The sequence below is a fragment of the Falco rusticolus genome, chromosome 11 (assembly GCF_015220075.1).
Source record: "Falco rusticolus isolate bFalRus1 chromosome 11, bFalRus1.pri, whole genome shotgun sequence".
Taxonomy (NCBI): domain Eukaryota; kingdom Metazoa; phylum Chordata; class Aves; order Falconiformes; family Falconidae; genus Falco; species Falco rusticolus.
The window spans coordinates 27,386,277-27,409,801 of record NC_051197.1 but is presented as its reverse complement, the minus strand read 5'-3'; the positions used below and the strand labels follow the sequence as shown (position 1 = coordinate 27,409,801).

The following is a 23,525-nucleotide window of genomic DNA, read 5'->3' as shown; positions in this document are numbered from 1 at the left end:
TTTCCTCTCCAGCACCCCTATGCACTTCTGCATCTGCTGTTTGTGCTTCTCATTATGCTCTTGTGCACTGGTCTTCTGCCTGCACCAGTTCAAATGCTGTGATAACATTGACTGAAGGTTTGATTTTTCTTAAGATTTTGATTCCAAAACATGATGAAATGTCTGTGTACCTAGTAACCAAGAATAGCATACAGGTCAATAATTTGCAAATTGGCCACTTCCCACTCTGATTTTCCTCATGGGTTTTTTCCCCTAAGCTTTAGTAAAATACCTGTAATTGCCAGTACAGAAAGCCCATTTTTTTTTAGCCTCATTTCCCAAAACTAGCAAATAGTCTTCAAAGGGAAGTCATCAGTTAAGGATAGTGTCTGCTAAAACAAACAAGCTTTTTAATTTAGTTTCCTGAGACATTTTATGACTGATTTTAATCTTTCTCTCCACAATACTTACGGGAAAGACATAATTTAGACCGGATTTCTTATTGTGATGACTCTTTCCAAAAGTGAGGGGGTGGGTCAAGGGGAGAAAAGTGGTGGTAATTTGGAACAAGCTGGTAAACTGAGTTACCAGCTGATCTCTACCTTTGTTTCCTCATACAAGAAATTGGGCCTGGTGTAAGGGTTTGAGTCATCAAAAAAATACTTTTGATGGTCCTCCCACTTCTGTTATTTTCTATTGCAATGTCATTTGGAGAAGTGCTGATTTCTTTGGCTATTAAGTAATTACATAAGTATAACAAGTGAGTGAGATATTTTTATTCCAGATCATGAGGAGAAGCAGGAAACTGGTCACCAGGGTGGTGATGATTTGGCAGGTAGAGAAAGCCTTAATGTAGATTAGGGAAAATAGTAATATTTGATGTTGAAACACCAACAGAACCACCAGCCTTTAAACCCAAATGTATTAATTTTGCTCCCTCTCAGCATCCATCTGCTGAATTTCAAGAACAGAATAGAACTCATCTGGAATTATGGAAAAGCCAATGCTGATTTTGCTGATTTCACCTGAGAAAAGCATCCTTTATTCGCATCTTTAATTCTGAAACGGGAACTTAATTACACTGTTGGCTTTCCTGTTTTGCAGGTGTGCAGTCACTATGAGATTGTAGCTCTCTAGCAGTCTTCACTTCAAAGTCCAAAAAAATCCGATTTCGTACTTGCATGAAAACAGAGCCATATTTCAGCAATCCAAGAATAAAAGGATACTGAGGAAAGGAGTAGTATATTAAACCCAAGACAGTGAGTGCCACCTTCATTTATTCATACAAAAATACCTAAGATTCTTGTTCCTAACCACATTCACTGTCATAGTGGTCAACATTTCTTATTGCTTCAGGTACCATTCTCTGAAAGAGCAGTAGACCTAGTAAGTGTAGAACACGCTATTCAGTCACTATGTACAAGCCACAATTTGTCTTATGACTGAGGCTTGAAAAATGGCAAGCGGTAGTCAGTTTGCTTTCAGCTTCTCAGTTGTGACAAAAAAGAACTGTTAACAGTACTTTATTGATCTGCCAAAGCTAAACTTCCCTTTGTTCCTCAATCTATAGTCAGCAGTTTGCTATCATCACTAAGTTTCAGAGTTGATGCAGAAAAATTCCATAGCGCAATCACAGCCGTGACACAACTGACTGCTTTTGTTCTCTCTCTCCTGTAAAAGAGCAACTTCAGTAGTTTCCAAAGCATCCCTTTAAAATAGTCTACTTACAATTGTTTTTGAAACAATAGTAGTTGTTAAGGCTCTTCTGTAAAGTACGGGAAATCCTCTGACTTGGGTGTCTTGCACTGTGAAGACAAAAATCTTCAGCTACAGGATCTTTATGTAATAAAGTGACTTAGGTCACCACTGTCAGAAGTTTCTTTCCATCCCCTTAGGCTATCGTCCTCCCTACACTGAGTATCCTTGCATGCAGTTTACTGCAGTGGTTGGCTATCTATATTTTTGCAAAGGCACCCAATAAAGCAGTGCATGATAAGCAGTAGCTTTGATGCACACATTAGGAGTTGTGTAATAGCTTTTTGCCCAGTTTTGGTTAAACAAAACATGCAATGGATTTTTTTGTGTGAATTGTGGGTGATGCTAAGCACTCGGGACCAGGTTTTGTCGTTCTTTGGGTTTGTTTGCATTTTTAGTAAGGTAATTTCTTCAGCCTAGGACAAAGGAGTGACTTGTACAGCTTTTCTGAATGCTTGCTGCCCAGCCAAACTGCTGAAAAGATTTAAGAGGTGTGAGCATTCAATAGTACCCCCCCAGCAAGTGTTGAAAATGGGTCATAGCATATGAGCCACTAACAGAAACATTTTACTAATTTCTAAAACCAGTATAGCTTTTCCCAGTTACTTGCTGACAATTTCTGAAGTGATACATCAAAATCTGAATGTAAAAATTCAGAGACCACGGTAGTGCATATTCTCTGGTATACTTTTTCAAAGGCATGAATAAAAGTCGTGTGCATTACATGTGGAAACATTACAATGACTTGCGAGACTGCTAGCAGAATAGAACCCAAGTAATAAATCCAACCCCCTCTGGTGGCAAAGCAGCCGGGCACACAGATACGCAGATGATTCTGAAATCTGCTGCAGCAGTTAAAACTCTTCTCACCCTTGAGAACCGCTGCTTGCACTGTATTGGGATGTTAAATGATCTCATTTACTTACGGTGACTTACGGTTCTAGCACTGCCAAAGAATGTGAGAGGGGGACTGGGGACAGCGACTTACTTTACTTTTAAATACATATAAATGACAATTACTTGGCATAAACAGATGCTGGTTTAAGCAGAACTCCATTTTTCTATGCAAAACCAGAATCAGAAGTCCTTCAGTTCTCAGACATCAGAATTTGTCAAGCATTTCTAACAAGCATCTTTAATTTGTCAAACCAGAATAACACAACAGAGGAAAAAGCAGAGATGCGAGGATTAAAATATTTTGTCTTTGATATTTTTGAAGGACCGGTGGTTGCATTTTAAATGGAATCTTTAAAGGCTATTTCCATAATACATCGCTGTAGTCCTTCATCAATTGTTTTAACTATGCTGGTCCTAAACACATTCCTTTCTTCAATGAATGTTTCAAAGAGGGAGATACCACCACCAACACCAAAATAATGTACTTTGCTTCCCAAATACACGCGTCCATTTTTATCCAAGAGCTCAGCCAGTGTATTGTGCAAAGCACTGTAGTACTCGGGATTATAGATGGTCTCAGATGTGAGAATTATGTCATACTTTGAAAAGGAGCTGTTGCTGCTTCGCAGGAGCTGGCTGACTTCAGACCATGCCCCAGAAAAAAATCTGCATTTGGTGAGCATATCAGGCAAGCACTCTGCTTTCCTGGGCCTCTTTGAAGGAGGCTTGTTGGTTCTTCTGTTGTCCCTACCGTCCAGCCTGCTGCCTTTGCTTGTACAATTAGCCACCACGTTAGGCAAGGTTATTTCATCAATCACTGTGCTGTTGTAGTCCTGAAAATGGACTTTTCCAGCTTTACCCTTTAAAGCAACGATTCCCAGCAGTCCTGCCCCACAGCCAAGATCCAACACAGCCTTGTTGGTAAACTGTATTTCAGCCTCGGAAAAGTAGTCTATGAGATCAAAGGTGCATTCCCAGATCTTCAGCCCTCCTTCATAGACTCCCGGGATGAGATCAGAGCGAGAAGAAACACTTTTAGATATGATGCCTTCTGCATCCACACCATCCAAACACATAGTTTCCACTACAGACACATTCACCGAATACAAGCCTGATGTAATTTCCATTACTTTATTTTCCAATATTTTGTTGGGATCTTCAGGTATACTGTGCTCCTTGGCAGCTTTAAAGAACTTTGACGGTGTCTCATCTTGCTGTGCATCAGCACCCAGCTTCAGGCTGGCACCTGCCGCAGTAGCAGCAGTTTGCTGCTTCTTTCCTGTGGATTCTTGCTTGTGTTTTGGTGAGTGCAACTCTAAGTCCACCTTACCCAGAGCGTCTGGTTCATCGTTCTCATTTTTGTCAATAAAAAAATTAAATCGGAAATCCATTTTCAGGAATAACAGTAAACAAAAAAAAGTTTAATTTATTACAGCCAGAAACACTCGTCTAAGAGCAATACTAACACAACTTTTTTCTTGTTTTTTATAGAGGATGTTTTTATGTAGTTATTGCTATGGGGAAGAGCGCTTTGCAGGTAGAATAGCAGATATTTGGCCAACAAACCAGGTGAGTTACTTCTGGAAATAGAATAAACAAGTTCTACGTATTAGCACAGGCATTAGTTTTAAGTATTAGCACAAACAAGCCGACTAATCGCTGCCTCCTATTTTTTTAGGTTAAATTCATTTAAATACAATTTTAAATGGAAAAACCCCATCTTATAAGCATTTAAATTTATGAAAAGACTGCATGACAAGTGACATCTCTCATGTAACGTAGATAGAGACTGGAAAAAATAAGAGGAACTGCTTATTACGGTAAAACTCCCCGTTTCAACCTTCAGTCTTTCAAGCCACGCCAAACCAAAGCGCACAGAGGCTGTTAAGGCCCAGCATCCCTCCCTTACAGCCCCAGCTGAAGCATGCAAGCCGGGCAAAGCGATCCGATCCCGGCTGAGCCCACCTCGTGCCCGTACCAACCCCCGGTTGCTGGATACCGGCAGCACCATCCGCTTCTCCCACGTGGAGCGGCTGCCCCTTCCGCTATCCCAGCAGCCCCCGCGGGCGGGAAAGGGGCGGGGCGGGGCGGCTGCTGGGGCTGCTGGGATTGCGGAGGTAACTTTTTCCCGCCGCCGCTGTCCTCCCGTGAGGTGTGTGGAGTCAGCGCTATGTCCCAGACAGATCGCGAGCTGCTCTTGCAAGAGCTGGGAGGTTGGGATTGGGATCTCTGCCGCCGAGAGATGCCCACCGTTCTTCCCAGGCTTCTTATATCCTTCCTGGGCGGGTGGTTGGGCTGCTGGGTGGTTGTGGGGAAGCATCCCGAAACGGCGGGGGGGTTGTGGGGGCGTGCCTCCTGCAGCCTTGCATAGTTAGAGCGAAGACATCCGTGGGGGGGGAAAGCGGTGCAGTCTTTGTAAGGGGCAGACACAGGGCAGAAAAGCTAGATGCTGGGCGTTTTACTGGAAATAAGAACGGTCCTTCATTGAAATAAAAGATTCACGGTAGAAAATAGTGGTTTTCATTTAGCACTGTAGGTAGCTCCTCCCCAAACAAAACAAAAAACCAACATAAAACCAATCAAAAAACCACCCCAAGATGTACTCACCAATACACTAGAAATATTCGTGCTGATGGCGTGAGTACTGAGGTACATGAGCCTGCATCGGTTATGAAGCATCCCTGCCTATTTCATGTGATGGGTGAAGCGTATGTGGGACAGTGAGAGAGAAGCCACGGTGACAGCTGCAGATGTTTTAAAGATGCAACTGTTACAGCAAAATGAGTTTGAGTTTCTTTAACGTTTTTTACTCTATGTATCAAGAGTCTGAAGACTGGACTGAGCATATTCGTAAGTAGTGACCAAGAAGTGCCTCTTCCTATGGGTTGTTGTATTGCAATTGCATTATAAATTCTGTGTTATTTAAAAATACTTATGCTATAACTTGTGAGTTTCATGGTCATCAGCAATCTTGCTGGACCTTGCATGTTACACAAATTGCATGTTGAATAAGTTTGAAGAAAGTCCATGAAGAAGTTATGCATGCAAGGCTGCTTTTTCCTTCCCGCTACTGATTATTAGACACTTCAAAGAAGGGTTCTTTTTCATCATGTATTTTATTGTCTTTTTGGCCATTATCTTATAGGTGGAAAAACTCTTGTAATACTTGATAGTGGTAAGAAAATGAGGCTGGTATGTAATAAAGTTGAATATTAGTGCCAGCCAGCACATTAAATGTGCGACTATTTGCAGTTTGGAATGTTCTAGTTCCATGGGCAAACAATTGTGCTCAGTCTTCAGCTGAGTAGTCAGTCAGGTGTGATGATATTATTGATGGGTTTATACATGTAAGAGACGTTACTGTTACTTGATTTTTTGTATAATAAATGTGTGGCAAATGTTGTGTTGCTGCTTTCAAAATCAAATACCTGATCTGTTTCTGCTTGGTGCAGTTCTTTGTTTCATCTGATAGGTTGCTGCGTATTTCTGATAATGACACATTGTTCTTCTATAGCATTTAAATGCTTTGCTTTGCAGGTGTTCTGAGGATCCTGACTGAAATGTTTTTGCCCCATATCAGCCTTGCAGATTTGGAAGAAACTTTTTTCTCAAAAGTATTACCAAAGGTATGACAGCTTCAATTAAATGTGGAATTTTCAGTTGGTCCAGTGCTAAAACCTGCTTAGAACACAGAGATTCTTTTTTGAGGTCACACAATATAATTATTGGTTTGGGTACGATACTTGAAATTAAAATTTTACCCTTTAACAGTTTTATCGATTTTGTTTTGGGTTGTTTCTGAGATTGTTACCATTCTTTACAGTGGGGAGAGGATTGAATGTGCAATGTAATAGTTTCTCCATTCAGTGGTAGAACTGGTTTTTATTTCTTTTTGAGAAGATTGAGCTTTTTGTGAAATGACCATGGTGGAGAATTTTTATGTGAGGTAGCCTCCCAGGACAAAAATGCTGAAGAACTCAATGCTCAGATATCATGAATAAATGTTGTGAAATATGTTAATAATATAGTGAAAAACTTTTAGACCATACTGACCTAAGATAAATTCTTTTTTTTTTTGATTAAATGATGGAGAATTTTGTGCTATAGTTGTATGAAAATTCTTCAGTGTTTACATTTTAAATGAAGTAGAGCAAAGCCAAGTTACTGATCTAAGTTTCAAGGCTCAGCTTGTGTATTTTAAGAAGCCAATAAAAATGGCCACTTGATTTCCATTTCGCTTATTTTATGTCCTGCAGCAGATCTTGGAGGTTACAAGAAAAATGGCTCCTAACAAGCCTGTGCTGAACAAGGATTGCCGTACCATACCTATTTATGTTGTATCCTGCACGTGCCTGGAAGCACCTCACTGTCTTTTGCGGTCTCAGCAGTAACACTTGTCAAATATCCAGGGACCTCAACTAAATTATTGTTGTTTGTAGGTCATAGACTTCATTTTTTTAATGTATTCAAAATGTTAGTGATCATTCTCAACAAAACCACAAATTTTCTGAGACTAAATAAAAATCCTTTTTAAAACGATGTGTAAAAAAATCTTTGGTAGAATGAGGTATATATATTTCAAGTAAATTAGCTGAGAAGTTTGTTTTACTAACAGATTTTTAGGAAAGATAGCAGCTAGTATAGCTTCTGTCTATAATTTGGGAAAACCCTAAGATGGCTTCTTCATATATCACATTTTATGATTCAAATGCTAGAAGACATGATTTTCTCCTGTGAGTTATCGCAGTAGCCGGTGACTCCATGCCAAGGAAGCAAGCAGTTAAGAGAATAGTGTTACTATTTGCATGTGTATGTTTATAAATAAAATGTTTAAGTTTTGTTTTGTTGTGACAGACTCTACAGTTATTTGATAACTTGATGTATGAATTATCCACCGAGGCAAAAGGATTAACCAGCCAGAATACAGAGTTATGCAGTACTGTAAGGAATCTTCTGCAGGCAAGTCCCATGAAATAAGCTGCCAAAGGAGTGTTTACATTATTCTTTGATTTTTACCTAAAATTACAAGTTTTTTAGAATATTTTTACCACCTACTAACTAGATGGCTAAAATGTTATTTGATGTTCCTTTGCAGTTGAAACTCAATTAACATTTTGTGAATGATTTGATAACATCTAGCATGTGATGCTAATCATAATTAAAAAAAAAAAATCTCAAATTCTGCTTAATTTCCTAATGCAAATGTATTGTGATTCTCCCTGCTTAAAGAGTGAACCTGGCACCTGGTTATACAGTCACTTAATTCTGAGTTTTAAAATTTTTGTAAGTTGAGAAGAGTAGTCAAAAGAAATAATGAAGCTTTCAAAAAATATATGGTATCAGAGAAAAACTCTGGAATTGCTTGATATGTTATGGTGCTTCATTCATCTTTATATGCAAAGAACAGTGAACTTTAAAAGCTATAAAAATCTAGGTGCAATTCATCTAAGAAAACAGGCTTTTGAAATCATTGCAGGGGTGAAAAACGTTGTTGTTTATTCTTGCTTTAAGACTATGGTGCAGCTCTTGGAAACTCTGACCGGTTGTGTACGATACATCTGCACACTTCAAGAGTGCGTGCCTCTGGAGAGTATCCGCACCCTTCCATCCTCGGTTCTTCATATAATAAAGAACACATTTACACACTGCAAGGTAGGGCTGTGTTAGAAGGAGAAAAATTCTTACGCTGGCTGGCTTTTAGGAAACACTCACTTTGTAAGAACATCGTATTTTGAAGTAATACTGTTGTGGCATTATTTTTTTCAATTTAAATTTAGTTCTTAAATTTTTTATTCAGTGCCCAAGTACAAGATTATTTTCAGCTGTCTGACTGGGTAGTGAAAGGCCCAGACTGCGCTATTTCTGTATTTTGCATCAATATCAGTTGAACGTTGTGTTTATGAATGTAGGCTCTCTGTGATACCTGTGCACTTCTGATAGCTGCGATATTTTCAGAGCTACAAATGGTTACCAAAATGGTGCTACTTACTTTATTCCTATGCAAGTTCCACAGTGGATTGAAAGTTGAGGTTAGGATGTTTATGTTGGTTATGATGAGTAATGTCTTATCAGGTTTCATGTCTGGATTTGCAGATGCAACAGTAATTCCCTCTAGAGCAGTAAAAATAAAACAAGCTCATCATAAGGACACAATAGCTTTTGGTTGGCCTTCATTTTCACTTTTCAGTTTGTCTTTCCTATGGGAACATTTACATCAGTTTTCCATGTCAGGAGTCAAATGCAGGTGCCATACCTTTATCCAAAGGTTAAGATTTGGAATGCTGCTTCCTTTGTTGCTAACATTGGACTGTTTTGTTCAGAAATACGATCTTAGGCTCATATATTGAGGCCTAACACAAAGCCTGCTAAACTCCCTAGAGCCAGGCAGACTTCATTAGTTGATGAAGCTGCAGGTGAATAGCATTTTATGTTTAGCAAACAGGAGTCAGCAGCAGAAGCTACAGATTGGGCTGTGTATTGAAGTAGGTATGTCCGTGCCTTGTTCTTTTTTCCAGTGAAATGTGTGACAAAGCTGTCGGTATTTTCAGCATGTGAAACATCAGACTGTGATTCCTGAACTGGTTTTTATAAACGTCTTCTTCCCTGTTTCCTACAGGACAGTGAATCATTGTACTGTGGGCATCTGCACTTGATTTCTGACCTCCTACAAGCTATGTTCAAGGAAACTTACTCTCTTCAGAAGCAGCTGATGGAACTACTTGATATGATTTCCATGGGCTCTGCCTCTACTGAAGATAACGTCACAGATATGGTGTCAGGTATATGTGCATCTAACATTTTTTTAGTATTGCTCAGTCTTTTTTTTTTTTTTTTTTCTTATAGAGAGGTATGTTTGAATTTTTAAAACAGGGTTCTGGGCATGCTGACATCCTGACCAGCCTTTCAGACAGCACTGTGTTAAAGCTTGAAATATTTCAGTTTTTCTCCTGAAACTTTCTCTGTGGGGTGGGGCATGCTGTGTAGGTTTGTAGGAAACGGGCAGCATCTAAGCACTCGGCCAAGTTTCCTGATTCTGTGTTAGTGTGATGGTATTTTCTTAGTGCTTGTGGTTGCTGCTGTTTTCCTAGGAGCAGCGTAGCTGTGAACTCATGAAACAGACTTCACTCAGTTGTTGCTGTTATTAATTCCTCTGTAGTAATCCACACTGTGCTGGAGATATGCGCTGTCATTTCTGATATGGACCATGCTCTTCATGCCAATACGTGGAAGTTCATAGTCAAGTATGTCACTGAACTCTTTGGATTTTATTGTAATATAAACAGACTGTAATCTTAAATAACCAGTGTTTCAATAGCTTTACGTTCAGAGTTTCAAATAAAATTGAAATTAGAGATTTCAGTTTAGCTATTTAGCTGATAAGTACATTTAGAAATTTAATTTAGGTACTTAGCTAGTATAGTATTAAAGGCCCTGAAGGTAGTTAGGAATTGTGCATGAAAAGTAATAGAAGCTTGTCTTTTGGATTACAATGCAGAAGAAAATCTGAAACACCATCATCTGAATAAATAATCTTAAGAGGCCTGACCTACAGTTTTGTAAGAGTTTTTGACTTGAGTTGTGCTGTCTTGCACTTTCATCCTGCCTTTCCTCTGTGTTTTACTTGTGGCTATGAAGAGGGTTGTTCTCTAAATTTCTGATTTCAGTGTACATTGATGTTGCATCAATTAGTGTTACATAAAAGCCTAAATTGAAGAATTAGTTGTTTGGATTTGTACTAACTCATTGCATGCTGGCTTCTGACAATTAAATACCTGATTATATTCCTACTTTTTTAGGCAAAGCCTGAAGCATCATTCTCTGCTGCAGCACCATCTGAAACACAGTGACATCCTTGGTGGCCTGTGCAAGGACACTCTATTTTCTTTTCACTCCTGTTTGCAGCTGGCTGAGCAAATGAAGATGTCAGAGATACAGGTGAATCAAAAAGCTCCCAAAGCTGCCATCAAACTTGAGGAGGATAAATTCTTTGTTCTGTATTATTGCTTGGAGTGGTTTGGGTTTGGTTTATTGGGTTTTTTTCACTTCCTGTAGTAGGCAGAGTATGTAGTCCTTTTGAAACCAAGTGAAAAAACGTAACTTTGTTTAGATTGGGGATGTTTTAGCAAGGCACTGAAAAAAAGTTTCCACCATACTCTATGGAAATGTCTTTTATTTCCTAAACTGACAACATCCTAAGGTCAATCAAAAGATAACATCGCAATTCTGAATATTGCCACAAAAATGTTGAGGCCTACTGAAGATTTTTACAGTTTTTCTCTCATAGCTGTGGAGTCTGTAGAGAATCAAGTTTGAAATAGGTTTTAAACATTGTTAGCAATTTAACTTCATTTTTTTCTTGTATTACTCTGTATGTGAAGTTTTAGAGCTGCTTTTTTTGGGCAGGATGGTGCTGACCTCAGGCTGTTCCAGAAGACGGTCAAACTGTGTAGATTCTTTGCTAATTCCCTTGCACACTACACCAAGGTAGGTTTTAATACTTTAATTCTATGTTAGTATTAAACTAAAGCCTCTGGTCTGCAAATGGAATAATTTTGTACTGCATTGTATCTTAACAATTTATAACTATACCGTATGGGTGGTATAATTAACATCCACGCGTAACCTGCTTGTAGTTCTTCCACCTGTATATACTCAGAAGCCTAAGCAGGATTACTGCTGTGATTCAACGGAAAAGCAGACAGCATTAATAAGCTGTTACAAGCAGTGTCACTGAGGAGTGGGGTCCAGTCTTTACAGGCAGCCTTGAGACAGTGCAGCAGAAACTATCTGGAAGCATTAAGCAGATGAAACCTGTTGCCAGGTTGTTTCAGTTGCTTGTTTCAGCAACCGAAAACGATGTGGCGTTAGTAAGAAGAAGTGTCCGTGCACTTACTCTTGTTAGCTCTGACACTGATTTCTTGCTCTTTTCCTGGCCCTTTCACTTTGTTGCTGTGTTCTCTTTTTCTCATTATTAGAAGACATGCTGTAAATCTACCCGTTTTAAGAATGGATGTGAAAAACTTTTGCTCTTTAGGAATAGCACTGATGGTACATTCTGCATCTGTTGTGTTCCATGGGATAAAAGCAGGGGGGTGATTTTTTTTGTTGTGTTTTTTTTTTCTTCTGCACAAAACAAATAGCGCTGTGACATGATAAAGCAGCCTTACAGCGTGTATGAGACCACTTCAGATTTCTGTGGCTCTCTGACTATTACAAATGTACTTACCAATTTTTTTAAACATGCCTCTAAATTTAGCCAGTTCACCTACAATATATATACATGTAGTGTAATTAGTCTTCGGAGCACTTTCTTTATTGTTTGCTTTGCACTTGTTTTGTGCTGTGGATTGTTAGAACTTAAGCAATTTTTGCAGTATAGTAGTTTGCACACCAGTATAGTAAAATGGAAAGGGAGTGTACTTAATCATGTATTTTATATTAAAAGTACCATTCAAAACTAATAATTTTTGCAGGAATTTCTTTCTTTCTTCTCTGATTTGTGTTCTCAATTACATCAGCTCTTTCTTCAGATATACAGGTAAGTGAAGTACAAATAATTGATTATTGATAGTATCTTAACATTTCCATCCTTCATTCTTAGTTTTTGAGATGTAAAAATACAATTCTTGTTCTAGAGCTGTTACCTTCCTTTTTTCATGTACGGAAAACTAAAATATATTTTTAATAAATTGGGCATTTTTGTGTGATACTAATTACCTTAACCCCGTTTTTGATGAGTGTCCAGTATTGACAAACCACTGACTTTGTTGCAATACCTTACGTCAACATTTCTTAACAATTTATGTGCAGAATATGCAGATTATCTTGGGCACTGGGTCTATTTATGCAAGTTGAAAATTCTTGTTCCTGAAGTCAAAATTCCCCAAGGTAGGATTTGCCCTTTAGTCACCTTGAAATGAAGCAATTAGGCAGGGTTAAAACTGAGCAACCCAGCAGTGTACCTTCCAGTTTGAAACAGATTGTTTTCAATCTCTAAGACAAAGTACAGAAACATTTATCCTGAAGGGAGAGAGCATCAGAAACAGAGCATTCTGAAATTTTTCATAGCTTTACTGTTGTGTTTATAATCTTGTGAAATTTCACGAAAGGACTCTGTGGTTCTCTCGTAAGCAAGCACTTAAACATTATGCTTGTGAAGCCTAACAGTCTGCAAGTGGCTGACTGTTTTTCTTTCGAAAGTTTTGTTGTTTTTGCTGCAACAGTGGGGAAGAATAGTGGAAAGTGGACTTGATAATCGAGGGCTGATTTCAGTCATTCTTTTGGAATTGAAACCAGGTTCTGTGGTGAGATGTGCACATGAGTTCACTACGTGTTTCACTGCAAGGTCAGGTGGATTTTTTTTATGAGTTTCCTTTTCTAACTTTACTTACATTGTAGATCTTTTTCAAGTGGAAGGTTGTGAAATTTTATTCACTCAGCAAAACTGAGCAGGATTTTTGAGTAGGAAGCATTTTTACAGTCAGTAAGTTGTAAGAGAGGTTTTCATTTAATGAATTCCTTTGTTTTATACTCCTTTTTTTCTTCTATTGCTCAGGGTCTTTTTTCTCTTCAAAGAAATTTTGGTACACTTTTATTAGTGTCATGTGTTAGATCAGTGCTATCACATTTATGACCATCAAATTGTGTATACAGGTGTTTTCTTGTTTTTTCATTGCTTGACTTGTTTGTGATTCAGTGTAGTTCTTCTTAGGTGTGTTATGTATTTTACATGTATTTTCCATGAGCCTGTAAGATTTTCTTTCAATGTTTCATAAAATACTTGATTATGGTGTTTAGTTTAATGAGTGAATGCAGAGTTGTAACTCTCAGGCTACAATACATACTCTAAAATGGGGAGCCTTTTATTTCACAATAACAAGGAAATAATGAATTTGCCTTTTTGTAGTTCTTTTGAAAAACGTTACTGAGAATGCTATTGTAACTTTTTTTTTCTGGCCCCCCTTAGCAAATTTCCTCCCAGTCTCTATGCTCCAAACATCTTAGAAGTTCATCGAGATGAAATATCCCGGGTTTTTCTTGTGGCTCTGGACCCTCTCATCAACCAGCTGCTTCCCTTTAGCCCTTTTATGGAGCAAGTGTTAAGTGAAAAGTTAGGTGGGTTTAAAATACAGCTACTGCTGCTATAGTACTATGTAAGCGTCTGAGGGATCAGGGCTGATATTTTGACTTTATGGACTATCAGTTGTATTCTGATTTGCTTGGCTCTGATTGTTTTGAAAGTGCTATGATATAATCACTTGTGTGCTAGCTCAGATTAATTTTATAACCAATAGTTCCTGTTGAATGCATCTTTTCCAAAGTACTTACAATAACTTCATTATCAATCTGGTTAATAAAAATCCTATCAATTCTGCTGCTTTGTGTAATTTCAGTCCACGTTTGTCACAAACTTTCAAAGTAAGCTGAAATTTTTCTGCTCTTCTGTTGGTGGGGGAAGACAGCTATTTTTTCCTAAATTATTTTCTGTGAAAAGTAGAATGCCTTCAAACTGGGAAATGATCATCTTTTTGTTACAACACGCCCCCCTCCCCAATTTCTGCCCTGACCAGTGTGTCAGAATTCTGAGATAGCAGACTTGCTTCTCTCCCGTATGCATACCCTGGCCTTGTGGTTATCCTAACACACTTAGAAGAAAACTTTGTGTTTTCAGTGTTTGAGACATCCCATGCTTTCAAGGAGACTGGATGCATAAGGCATCTAGATTGTAACTCTTTTGCAGCATCTTGCAGTGACAGTGTAAAACTGGAATATTTTAGATTTTGCCTGATTCAGTATATTGCATTTATTTTTCACTTCAAACAGAGTGTTCATGATGAAATGTTCCTTTTTTCCCAGCTGTCTGTGATTTTTTTGATTGTTTTACTAGGAACTTTTGTCATTTGTTTAAAAGCCAGTTTACACACAACCAAGGCAACTAGCATCACTTTTTAAAACTTCTACAGGTCTCCCTCCTGAGCAGCAGCTCCCCCAGTGTCTCATCCTGATTACCATAATGGACAAGCTGTCCACTCAGCCTGAAGAAGTGCAAACTCTCTGGAACACAGGAAAAAGGTACTAAAAAGGTTTTCCTTGTAGTTCTTCACCTCTTCATTACAGTAATCAGCCTATATGAGCAAACAGAGTGGCTCAGCTGCTGGGGTTTCCCTTGCAACTGTATAGTAACATGTCTTACTCTATGGATTCGTATCCTTGTGCTGTGAAAAACAGGATCTGATGTTCAGTGATTCAGCAGTGAAGGATACAGAACCATAAATGTCTTTGTTTTTTCAGGAAAGGAATGGTATTTAGAGTACATCCATGGTAGGAAGAGAGAGATGTATGTAATTTGTTGATACTTCGTCTTGCATTTTTATGCCTAAACTCTCTTAATAATCACCTGAATTTGTAAAAGAGGAAGATAGGAATGGAAATTTCATGTAAAAGCACTGAAGTTACTGCCATTGTTTCTGGTCAAAGACAAAGATTCTGTACTTCAGATGTTGCTTGCAGGATTTGGGATTTGCAAATCTGTAACCCAGCTGTGTTTCTCCACCAAACCCCACCTTCTTTTTTTTCTTTTACCCTTGTAGCCTGTCTTTGTTTTCAGCTCTCTTCTTCAGTTTCCAGCAATGTTCTGCCGAGCTTTCTCTCCCTGTTTGTTTGCCAGAGGTGATCAGTACAGGACAGCCAGCAGTTCCCATCACCCTCTATCACTATGTCTGTGTCCACCTGTGCTCCTTCATTGCTTCCACACTCCCATCACACTTTCCTCAGCTGGTAAGATATTTTTTTTTTTGCTTATCACCTTCTCAGCTGTTGTGATGCATAGATACTGTTTAAAAAAGGAGTTCTTTCTAATGATCTAGCTCTGAAGAGATGCTTAGGTATGAAGTTCTGTAGAAAGGAGCTGGGATACAGTTACATGACTGGCGTTCAATTATAAAGCAAATGTCACTTGTGGGAAAGGGGAAAATAAAGCTTCATATAAGTTCTTGAGAACCTCTGTGGCGTTGGAAATTTTTGTTCTTTTTGGGAGGAGGGGAGCTCAAGTTGTTATAAAAGTTCAGCGCCTTCTTTTCTGCAGTATTCAACTTGTATTAAATTTACCTGGATTTTTTAGTCTATACTGTGAAGTAATAAAGTGACATTTAATATTTAAATACTAAATAAATACATATTAAATAGATATATGTTAATTACATAAAAATAAATAGATTATGTTGTTGTATTCCAGCTAATAACATGCCATAAAATAATAAGTAGTATATTTTTTTACTTCAGAGGAGTATTCAGGGCTTTGATTAAGGTTATATAATGTTTTAGAAGTTTTTCACTTTTTACTGCACATAGACAAAAGAACCTCTAGATAAATGTTAACCTTTGTAAAATTAAGAGCAGTCACAAAAACTATAGCTCCAATTTAGTTTTTCTTTTTCTGAATGCTACATTCCTCTTTCAGATAAAATTTGTGTTCCGAAAAGAGGGACAAGTTTTATTTGGTTTTCAGTAAACTGCTAATAAAGCTGGCAAGGACATTGGCAATACATTGCTTTTAAAATAAAAACAACAAACCCATAGAGTTGCCTTGTGAAGAAGGGATGCACATGATGGAATGTTTTGAAAAATGAAGGATTCTCAGCCCACTGAAATGGATGTACATAGTATGCATCGAAGTATGCAAAACTAAAGGTGTAGCTGCTTGCTTGATGGTGTAGCTGAAGACAGAGTGTGAAAATGAGTTCTTAAAACGTTTTAGATTTGGATAAGCTGAAAATCCTGCTAGGTTTTTTGATAATTAGTGGAGTAAAAGTAATAGTAGGCCTGCAGTCTGTTTCTGCGTGAATTTACATACATACTTTCTCCTCAGGAGTATGCTCTGCTGGATGCTGTGCTGGGTTCTAGTATGATCACATCTCTGCTGGCAATGGACTCATGGTGCTTCCTTGCCCGGTAAGATTTTTTTTGTTACAGGTCAAGCAGGATTTCCAGAGATCCAGTTAGTTCTGTTGTATATAATTCCTTGAGGAGTTTTTTTAAAGACAAAATTGTCCCATAATTGGATTCTTTTCAGATATAGAGCATAGTTTGAAAATTAGAAGCAGAAATGGCTTAGCTATTTTTACATTCATGCACGCAAGGGGGACATACCTTTTCTATTATTTAATAATTGGTTTTTGGAATGGTTCTCACAAGTAAATTGTGTCTGTGCATATAAAGTTTAAATATGTTAAAGGAAATGGCCATCTCTCAGACAAGATTTATGATATTTAGTCTGTAAAAGAGCAGGAAGTACAGACTCACAAGCTTCCATCTCTCACATTCTAGATATGGAACAGCTGAACTGTGTGCTCACCACGTTGTTGTGATCGCCCACTTGGTAAGAACTACAAGGATGTTTGCAATTTGGCACCAGTTTTAATCCTAGTCCTACTAGCAAACTTTCTAAATGAGCAAAGACAGGTATTTCATTTTTTTTCCAAATCCAAACTGCGTTTGGGTTAATAATTAGCAATAGCAGTACTGTGAAAATACAAAACAATATGCTGAGGATTTCCAGCATGTCCTGCATTGTTTTATTTAGACTGTTACTGCTGTGATCCCACGTAGCAGCTCTCGGAACGTTCTGTATAGAATTCATTTGCTGAGTGGTGATTTTTTCCTTAATTTAATTAGATTCATTATCTTTTATTTTAATTTTATCCTAATTCAGATAAAGTCTTGGCCCAGTGACTGTTACCAGGTCTCTGCCTTGGGTGTTCTGCTGAGGCGTATGCTGTTCTTAATGGCTCCAGATCATCAGGCAAGTATAGCACCAGCATCTTCTGTCCTTAATAGAAGAGATTTGAATCAGTGGCCTGTGTTAAAATACCCTCTTTCAGTTCTTCAGAAATGACAAGGTGTTGAGTGCTTGCTTGCTGTACTTGATATTGTACTTGTTGCTACTTTGTCACAGCAGATCCCAATTTGTGCAGGTGTGCTTTTTAAAATAAGAGGCACATACACCTTTTGTAAGAGTGGTCTTACGAAGTGGTGAAGAAGTCATTTTTTTGACCAAGTATGAAAACAGCACATCTCCCAGATTTGCTGAGACTGTATGTCCTGTCCTTGCATCTGCAGCTGGCGTTCATCAGTGTTCTCATGTCATCAGATACAGAGTAGTATCCTTTCCTGTTAGTGCCTCTCTATTTCCCTTGGAGGGGCTAAAGCTCTTTCTTCTGGTTGCTAGGGGCATTGCTTCAAGCAGCTGAAAGAGTAAGTTGCTTAGTCATTCTGATGTCCTATATGTGATGGTGGAGGTAGCAGTTCTAGAAGGTTTTTATATAAGAAGTTTTATTTTATTTAAATTAAAGGTTTTACACAACTTTATTCTCATGTAATATTTGAAAAGGTAACTGGTAGTACATTTTGGTTGCTCAACTTTCTAACAGATTATCAAATTGTCTTCCAGTCTGTTTAATTCTTGTTAACTTCTGTTTGCAGGTAGAATTTGCTCATAAGTTTCTTCCAGAAGAGGTGGAGAACTTGCCTGTGTGGCAGCACTTATCCCTCAAGGCCCTGAATCCTGATCTGAGGAAACAAGTGGCATGTCAGCTCTGTGTGGCAGGGCTCGCACAGTGCAGGCGATGGCTGAATAGCAGCCGCATTCTGGGAGAGCTTCAATCTGTGGTAAAGGAGATGTCATTCTTTTTGTAAAAAAACATGTGAACTCTGGATTTCCAAACTATAAGGATTCTGTTCCTGCCACCTCAGTTCTGTTTTTCTGTGTGTTGCGCAGCTTTTTTCCATGCTTAATTGGCATATGCCTGAGCAAGAACTCTCATTTTAATGTTTTCTCCTAGTACACAACACCTTAGGACCCTCTAGTCTGAGGGTGTCAGTAAAGGTCTTGTGGTTTATTAGTTATTCTAGTTGTTAGCTCTCTGGGTGAGTAAATGTATTTTTCTTTAGAAATTCTGATTTATATTACGTCATACAATTATTTTTAAGTTTTGGAGTCCTGGCTGGTTTTATGCAGCATTAAATCTGAAAGATGCTCACTGGTCTCCTGGGCAAAGGAGTGTGAGAAACCAGAGACTTCCACATGAAGTATCTGCTGCCAGCTTTCGCCTGCTAATGTAGTGTAATTTCACTACAGCGCTGTGTGAAACTCACAGAAGTAACGGATGGTTTCCTTGCTTTGGAAGCTTTATTGGCCAGTGGCCTGGTGGATTAGCTGTACTGTACAGCTGATGCAGCACATTGGGCTTCTTGCCATCTTGTATCATTTTAAATGTTTGATATGAGCCTGGGGGTTTGGTTTGTTTTAAATGTAATTTTTTTTGGTCTTACTAATACATTTTTTCCTACTAGAATACTGCCCTTTCTGTCCTGTTGGCTGCATGCAGTTTTGCTGATGACACTCTGGAGGCAGAACTTCAGGCATCTGTCTTGGAAGTGCTTGGTCAGTTCTGGACTTTTCTGCAGGCTAAGCAGGTAAGAGAATTTGCTGCTCCAATGATGAAAGCACGAGGTCTCTGGGAGGCTGGTGCTGTATCATCATGTGTTTGTTACTAAGTTGTTTTACTTGGATTGGACCATTTGTGTAAAGCACAGTGTAACTGTGCTTCCCATGTGCTGTCAGCTGGTTTGTGTATTAGGCAGGTGCCTGCTCTGGGAAGTGGAGTTTGAATTTTCCTGAATGTTAAATATATTGGCACCTTCTTACTCTGTTACTTGGTGTCAGATTCAGACTTGCTTAACAAGAAGTCTGAAATACCTTATTCTGATTCATACCAGTTACAAATGTGGCTTATTTTAAATGTTCATTAGCATGTGAACAAAACTCATGGTGATCTAATTAGAACATAGCTTGTTAGCACATGAAAACCCATAGAGCTAGTAACCTTCCTCCTGTATTTGAGAACAAGGGGGTAAGACGATGCCCTGGCGACTGTATACCTGTTCATGGCTGCAGTTGCAGTAAAGAAGAAAAGGATTGTCATGGTTCATACTCTGGATTAAAAAAGAAAGTCTGAGTGGGGGTGAAGAAGAGCCAACAATGTGCCCCTTCAGAAGTCTCTTCCAACCTCAGCCATTCTGTGGAGACATTTGGCAAATGATCAGTGAAAAGAAATAGTTCAGATAACCTTTAGCTGCTTATATTAGTGAGTGGAAGAAGGAGATAAGGAATAAGAAGTATTTTTAATAAAAATCAAAGAAAAGGGTGTTGTAAAATATGACTACCTAGAAGTATTTATATGACTGTTTTAATATTTGCTGCTGCTTACGATGTGGTGTTTTAGGTGTGTGAAGTTAAGCTAAGAATTTTGGAACACTACTGTAACTTTAAATTCTTTCTTAAGCAGTTATTCCATAAGCTAAAATGCAGTGTTACTAACATCTTGTGATCTATTGAAGGTCTCGGATGAGCCATGTCTCCAGCAGACACTGTGTTTACTACTTCACCTTTTGGAATTCTTTGTCCAAGCATTAGATGCGCAACCAATTACTCAGGTAAAAAAAAAAAAAAAAACCCACAAAACAAAACCTTACAGATTAGGAATAATTTACTGCATGAAAACCAAGTTCTTTGTGATTTACTGAAATCTCAAATGAGTTATTTCATGGTCTGGCCTTCTCTTTAACACATGGAGGTTCCTAATTTTATTTCTTCCTTGATTACTTTCCTGGTCTTTAAACCAAGTATATGGCACTTTGCTTCTGAGACTCCCGTTACTCTCTAAGGTAATTGAGACATACGGATGTGCTGTAGAGAATGCTCATTGCTTTCTAAAATGCACACTGCAGCTTTATACTAGCCAGTTTTATTCAAGGTGTAGCATACCCCCTCCTGTTTTCAGTCCAGTTTTCTAAACTCAGTGTCCTGAGATTTAAGGGTGAGATGGTTTTCACCTGCAGTCTGTTCAATGGAGCTTCACTGGAGTTTGTTTTCTGCAGGTATTTGCACTGCAGTCTTCCCTTTTCCAGTTGGATCCCCCAGATCATGTTCGCCTAGCAATGGTGGATTTTCTCTCTTCTATGGGAAAGGTGTTTATACCACAAGAAGCACAGGTAAATATAATTGTGGCGTTAGTGAAATAATCTTGTCTTTTGATGACAAGATATGCTATTTACTTAAATATAAAGTTAATGGATCAATTTCATTAAATACATACAGGAGTGCCAGGGCTTAATCATCTGGGAAACTTGTTAATGGTCTAGAGCAGTTTTATTTTTCATCCAGACTTGCTGAGCGCATGTCAGATGCTTGGTTTATTCATTTGCTTGTTGCTTCTCACCAGTTATTCGGACTGATGTTTGAACCTCCAAGAAGAAAGAATAGAACATGTCACCTCCCTCATGGTGTTGTTTTTGTCAGACAGGGCAGTAGCACTCTCCTGTTTCACAAACCTGTGCCTTGACCTTAGAGTGAATCTTTAATAATTGATCATTATGGTAAGATATGCACAACTAACTCTTTGGAACTGATAGATATCTGTTCCTCTTTCAGAGGCAAGTTGTACCCCAGTTGTCGTGTTTGTTTGCTTCTCTGCTAGCTGACCAGACCTGGCTGATTCATCAGCACGCATTAGAGGCATTCACACATTTTGCAGAGGTAAGCATAGAAGAGCTCTGGATGCCTGTATTTGGCTCTGTTAACTTTTGTTGTACAAAAATTCTTCTGTCTTAAACGTTTGCTGCTCTTCACTAACCCATCTGGATCTTAGTATTACTTTTGATGTGCCATAGCATCTGTAATGAGGGCTCATGGAGCTGGAAGTGAAGGAAGATGAAGCACGGGTTGCTTAGATTGGTTACACCAGAGAAGAGACTGTCACAGAAACATTTTTTACTTTGTTCCTTTGTAAATACAAATGTACTAAACTATTACTCAACATTTTTGGCAGGAAACAAGCCATGAAGATGTTGTTCCTCAGTGCCTTAATTCTGAAGAAATTAAGAACAAAGTTGTTAGTTTTCTGGCTAAGGTATGTATGTTTGAACCATTTTACTGCTTTCTTACTTGATGTTGTACACATCCATAGTAAGCAGTACACGGCCTGTGTCTATAACTGCGTTGCCTGCATGGTGATTAAATAAGTAAATTTAAAATTAATTGTTCTGTTAACTGGGATCTGGTTGAACTTTTCTACTTGCTTTAATCAGCAGAATTAACAACTGCCATTCCTGTACATGTTGCTCTGCCAGTACTTCTGAACTTCTGATTTTTCCCTTCTTGAACAACAACAAAAAGATTAAATTGCATGTTGTTGTAAGCAGAGATGTTCTCTGTTAAAAAGACAGTGACTTCATATTCAGTTTGTGTGATTTCCTTCCCTGGTTCTCTTGGGTCAGTTTCTGAAAGCTAGATGAACATGTACGAAGCATCTTAGTCCCTTTTTGCATGTTATAAAAAATTCTCTTAGGAGCAGATGGCTGTTCAGGCAGAACATAAACAGTGGGAAAGAGGAGGTGGTTGTCATTGTGTAACCTAAGGCAGGGCTACCTGCATGAACCGTTTTTGACAAACAGATAATTAGCAAAAGAACTGATAGCTGCCAGTGATGCTACACTAAAGCTGTAGATAACTTCAGTCTCCTGCTCAGAAGAGTGTGCGAGAAGTTAGATTAATCTTGAACTGCATGTTAAGATCCCTGTCTCGCTCCCTCCCCTTTGTGGCATATAAATTGAGCCTGCAAAGGCCGGTAATGCTACCTTGGTTTAGTACCTCTCCTGTGGCTTTCCCCCTAGACAAGGCAAGTAGAAGAGACAACAGAAGCACGAACAGAACGCATGAAGCAAGAAAGGCTTACCTGCAGTGCACAGTTCATGAAAATGGATGGAAAACTGGAGTCAACAGGAGAGGTATGTGCACTTCTTTAACCTATCTGGGCTCCACTCAATTGCTGTCAGTTCTGGGAAGTCTCTAAAGAGGTTCAAGATGGTCTTGCTGCCTGCCATGGTTGTGTGCACACCTGGCCCTTAGTATTATAACCTGAATGCTCTGTTTTGCCTGCCAGCTGCAAAACTCTCACAAGGCAAGGGGAGTCACTTGCAGCTCTTCTTCCTTCTAAGGTTTTTTTTTGCATTTGGATGAAGACTGATCGCTTATGTAGAGCATTATAAATGATGTCTCCTGTTAACTTAAATCTGCAGCCTCTGGCAAAAAAAGCGTGTCACTCACCCTCTGAGGAGGAGTATAAATCAGCAGTAGGCACGATGGAGGGGGCAGTGGAGGCTGTGAAGCTGCTGCTCCGGAAAGGGTCACCCCCTGCTTGGCTTGCGGTAAAACTGGAGACTCTACATACAGCTGTAGCTGACCTCAGAGACAGTGTACGGTAAGGTGCTCAACAGGTTTTAGAACAATAAACCAGCTCAGCTCCCTGCTCTGAGGGAAGAGATGCCTTTGTAGCTGTGATTACTGGAGAAGAAAAAACTGCCACGGGGCGATGCTCTGTGCCAAAATGAACTGAGGTGTGAGATACTTTCTTAATAACTGGCTGGAAGGACTGATCTATTTTAATGGACACTATTGTGCACCTGAGCTGTCATTTTGTATGTTGCTGATGTATAGCTTGCTCTTCTAAGCTACTGTATGGTGATAAACATGTCATGAGATTGTTTTGAATACTAAGATGTTTGAATCTGTTGTGAAAGTAACAGTTACCTTTGTTCCCCTCATGTACAGGTGACCAGGCACTAGGTGTTTTTATCTTAATTTTAAAATACACAAGAATAACAGTTTAAGGCTCTGTACTGTTCTCTGAACATACCTCTGCCGCTGGGTTCTACTCCACACTATGGTCATCTTTTTTAAAAAATAATCTTTATTGGTCACAGTTAAGAGCAGAAAGAATGCTTAAGCAGTTTGTGTTCAGTGGTCCTTCGCTGTATGGTTCCTAGCACCTCTTGTG

At 38.8% G+C, this 23,525-nt stretch overlaps 2 protein-coding genes across 2 annotated transcripts; one reads left to right on the top strand and one right to left on the bottom strand.

The window, feature by feature from the left end:
• Positions 1-740: 740 nt before the first annotated feature.
• METTL18 (methyltransferase like 18) lies at positions 741-4,038 on the bottom strand. The gene has a single exon (XM_037403598.1). It carries the CDS (start codon positions 4,020-4,022, stop codon positions 2,970-2,972), a length of 1,053 nt encoding a protein of 350 aa, XP_037259495.1. The 5' UTR covers positions 4,023-4,038; the 3' UTR covers positions 741-2,969.
• Positions 4,039-4,205: 167 nt separating this feature from the next.
• On the top strand, positions 4,206-23,358 carry C11H1orf112 (chromosome 11 C1orf112 homolog). The gene is made up of 24 exons (XM_037403596.1): positions 4,206-4,900; positions 5,442-5,481; positions 6,169-6,257; positions 7,486-7,590; positions 8,143-8,283; positions 9,248-9,410; positions 9,788-9,872; positions 10,428-10,566; positions 11,035-11,115; positions 12,105-12,169; positions 13,598-13,746; positions 14,595-14,703; positions 15,222-15,408; positions 16,499-16,581; positions 16,957-17,008; positions 17,342-17,431; positions 18,112-18,297; positions 18,982-19,104; positions 20,029-20,124; positions 20,569-20,682; positions 21,122-21,226; positions 21,519-21,599; positions 22,363-22,476; positions 22,768-23,358. The coding sequence occupies exons 1-24, from the start codon at positions 4,556-4,558 to the stop codon at positions 22,951-22,953; spliced, it is 2,928 nt and encodes a 975-aa protein (XP_037259493.1). The 5' UTR covers positions 4,206-4,555; the 3' UTR covers positions 22,954-23,358.
• The last annotated feature ends 167 nt before the right edge of the window (positions 23,359-23,525 follow it).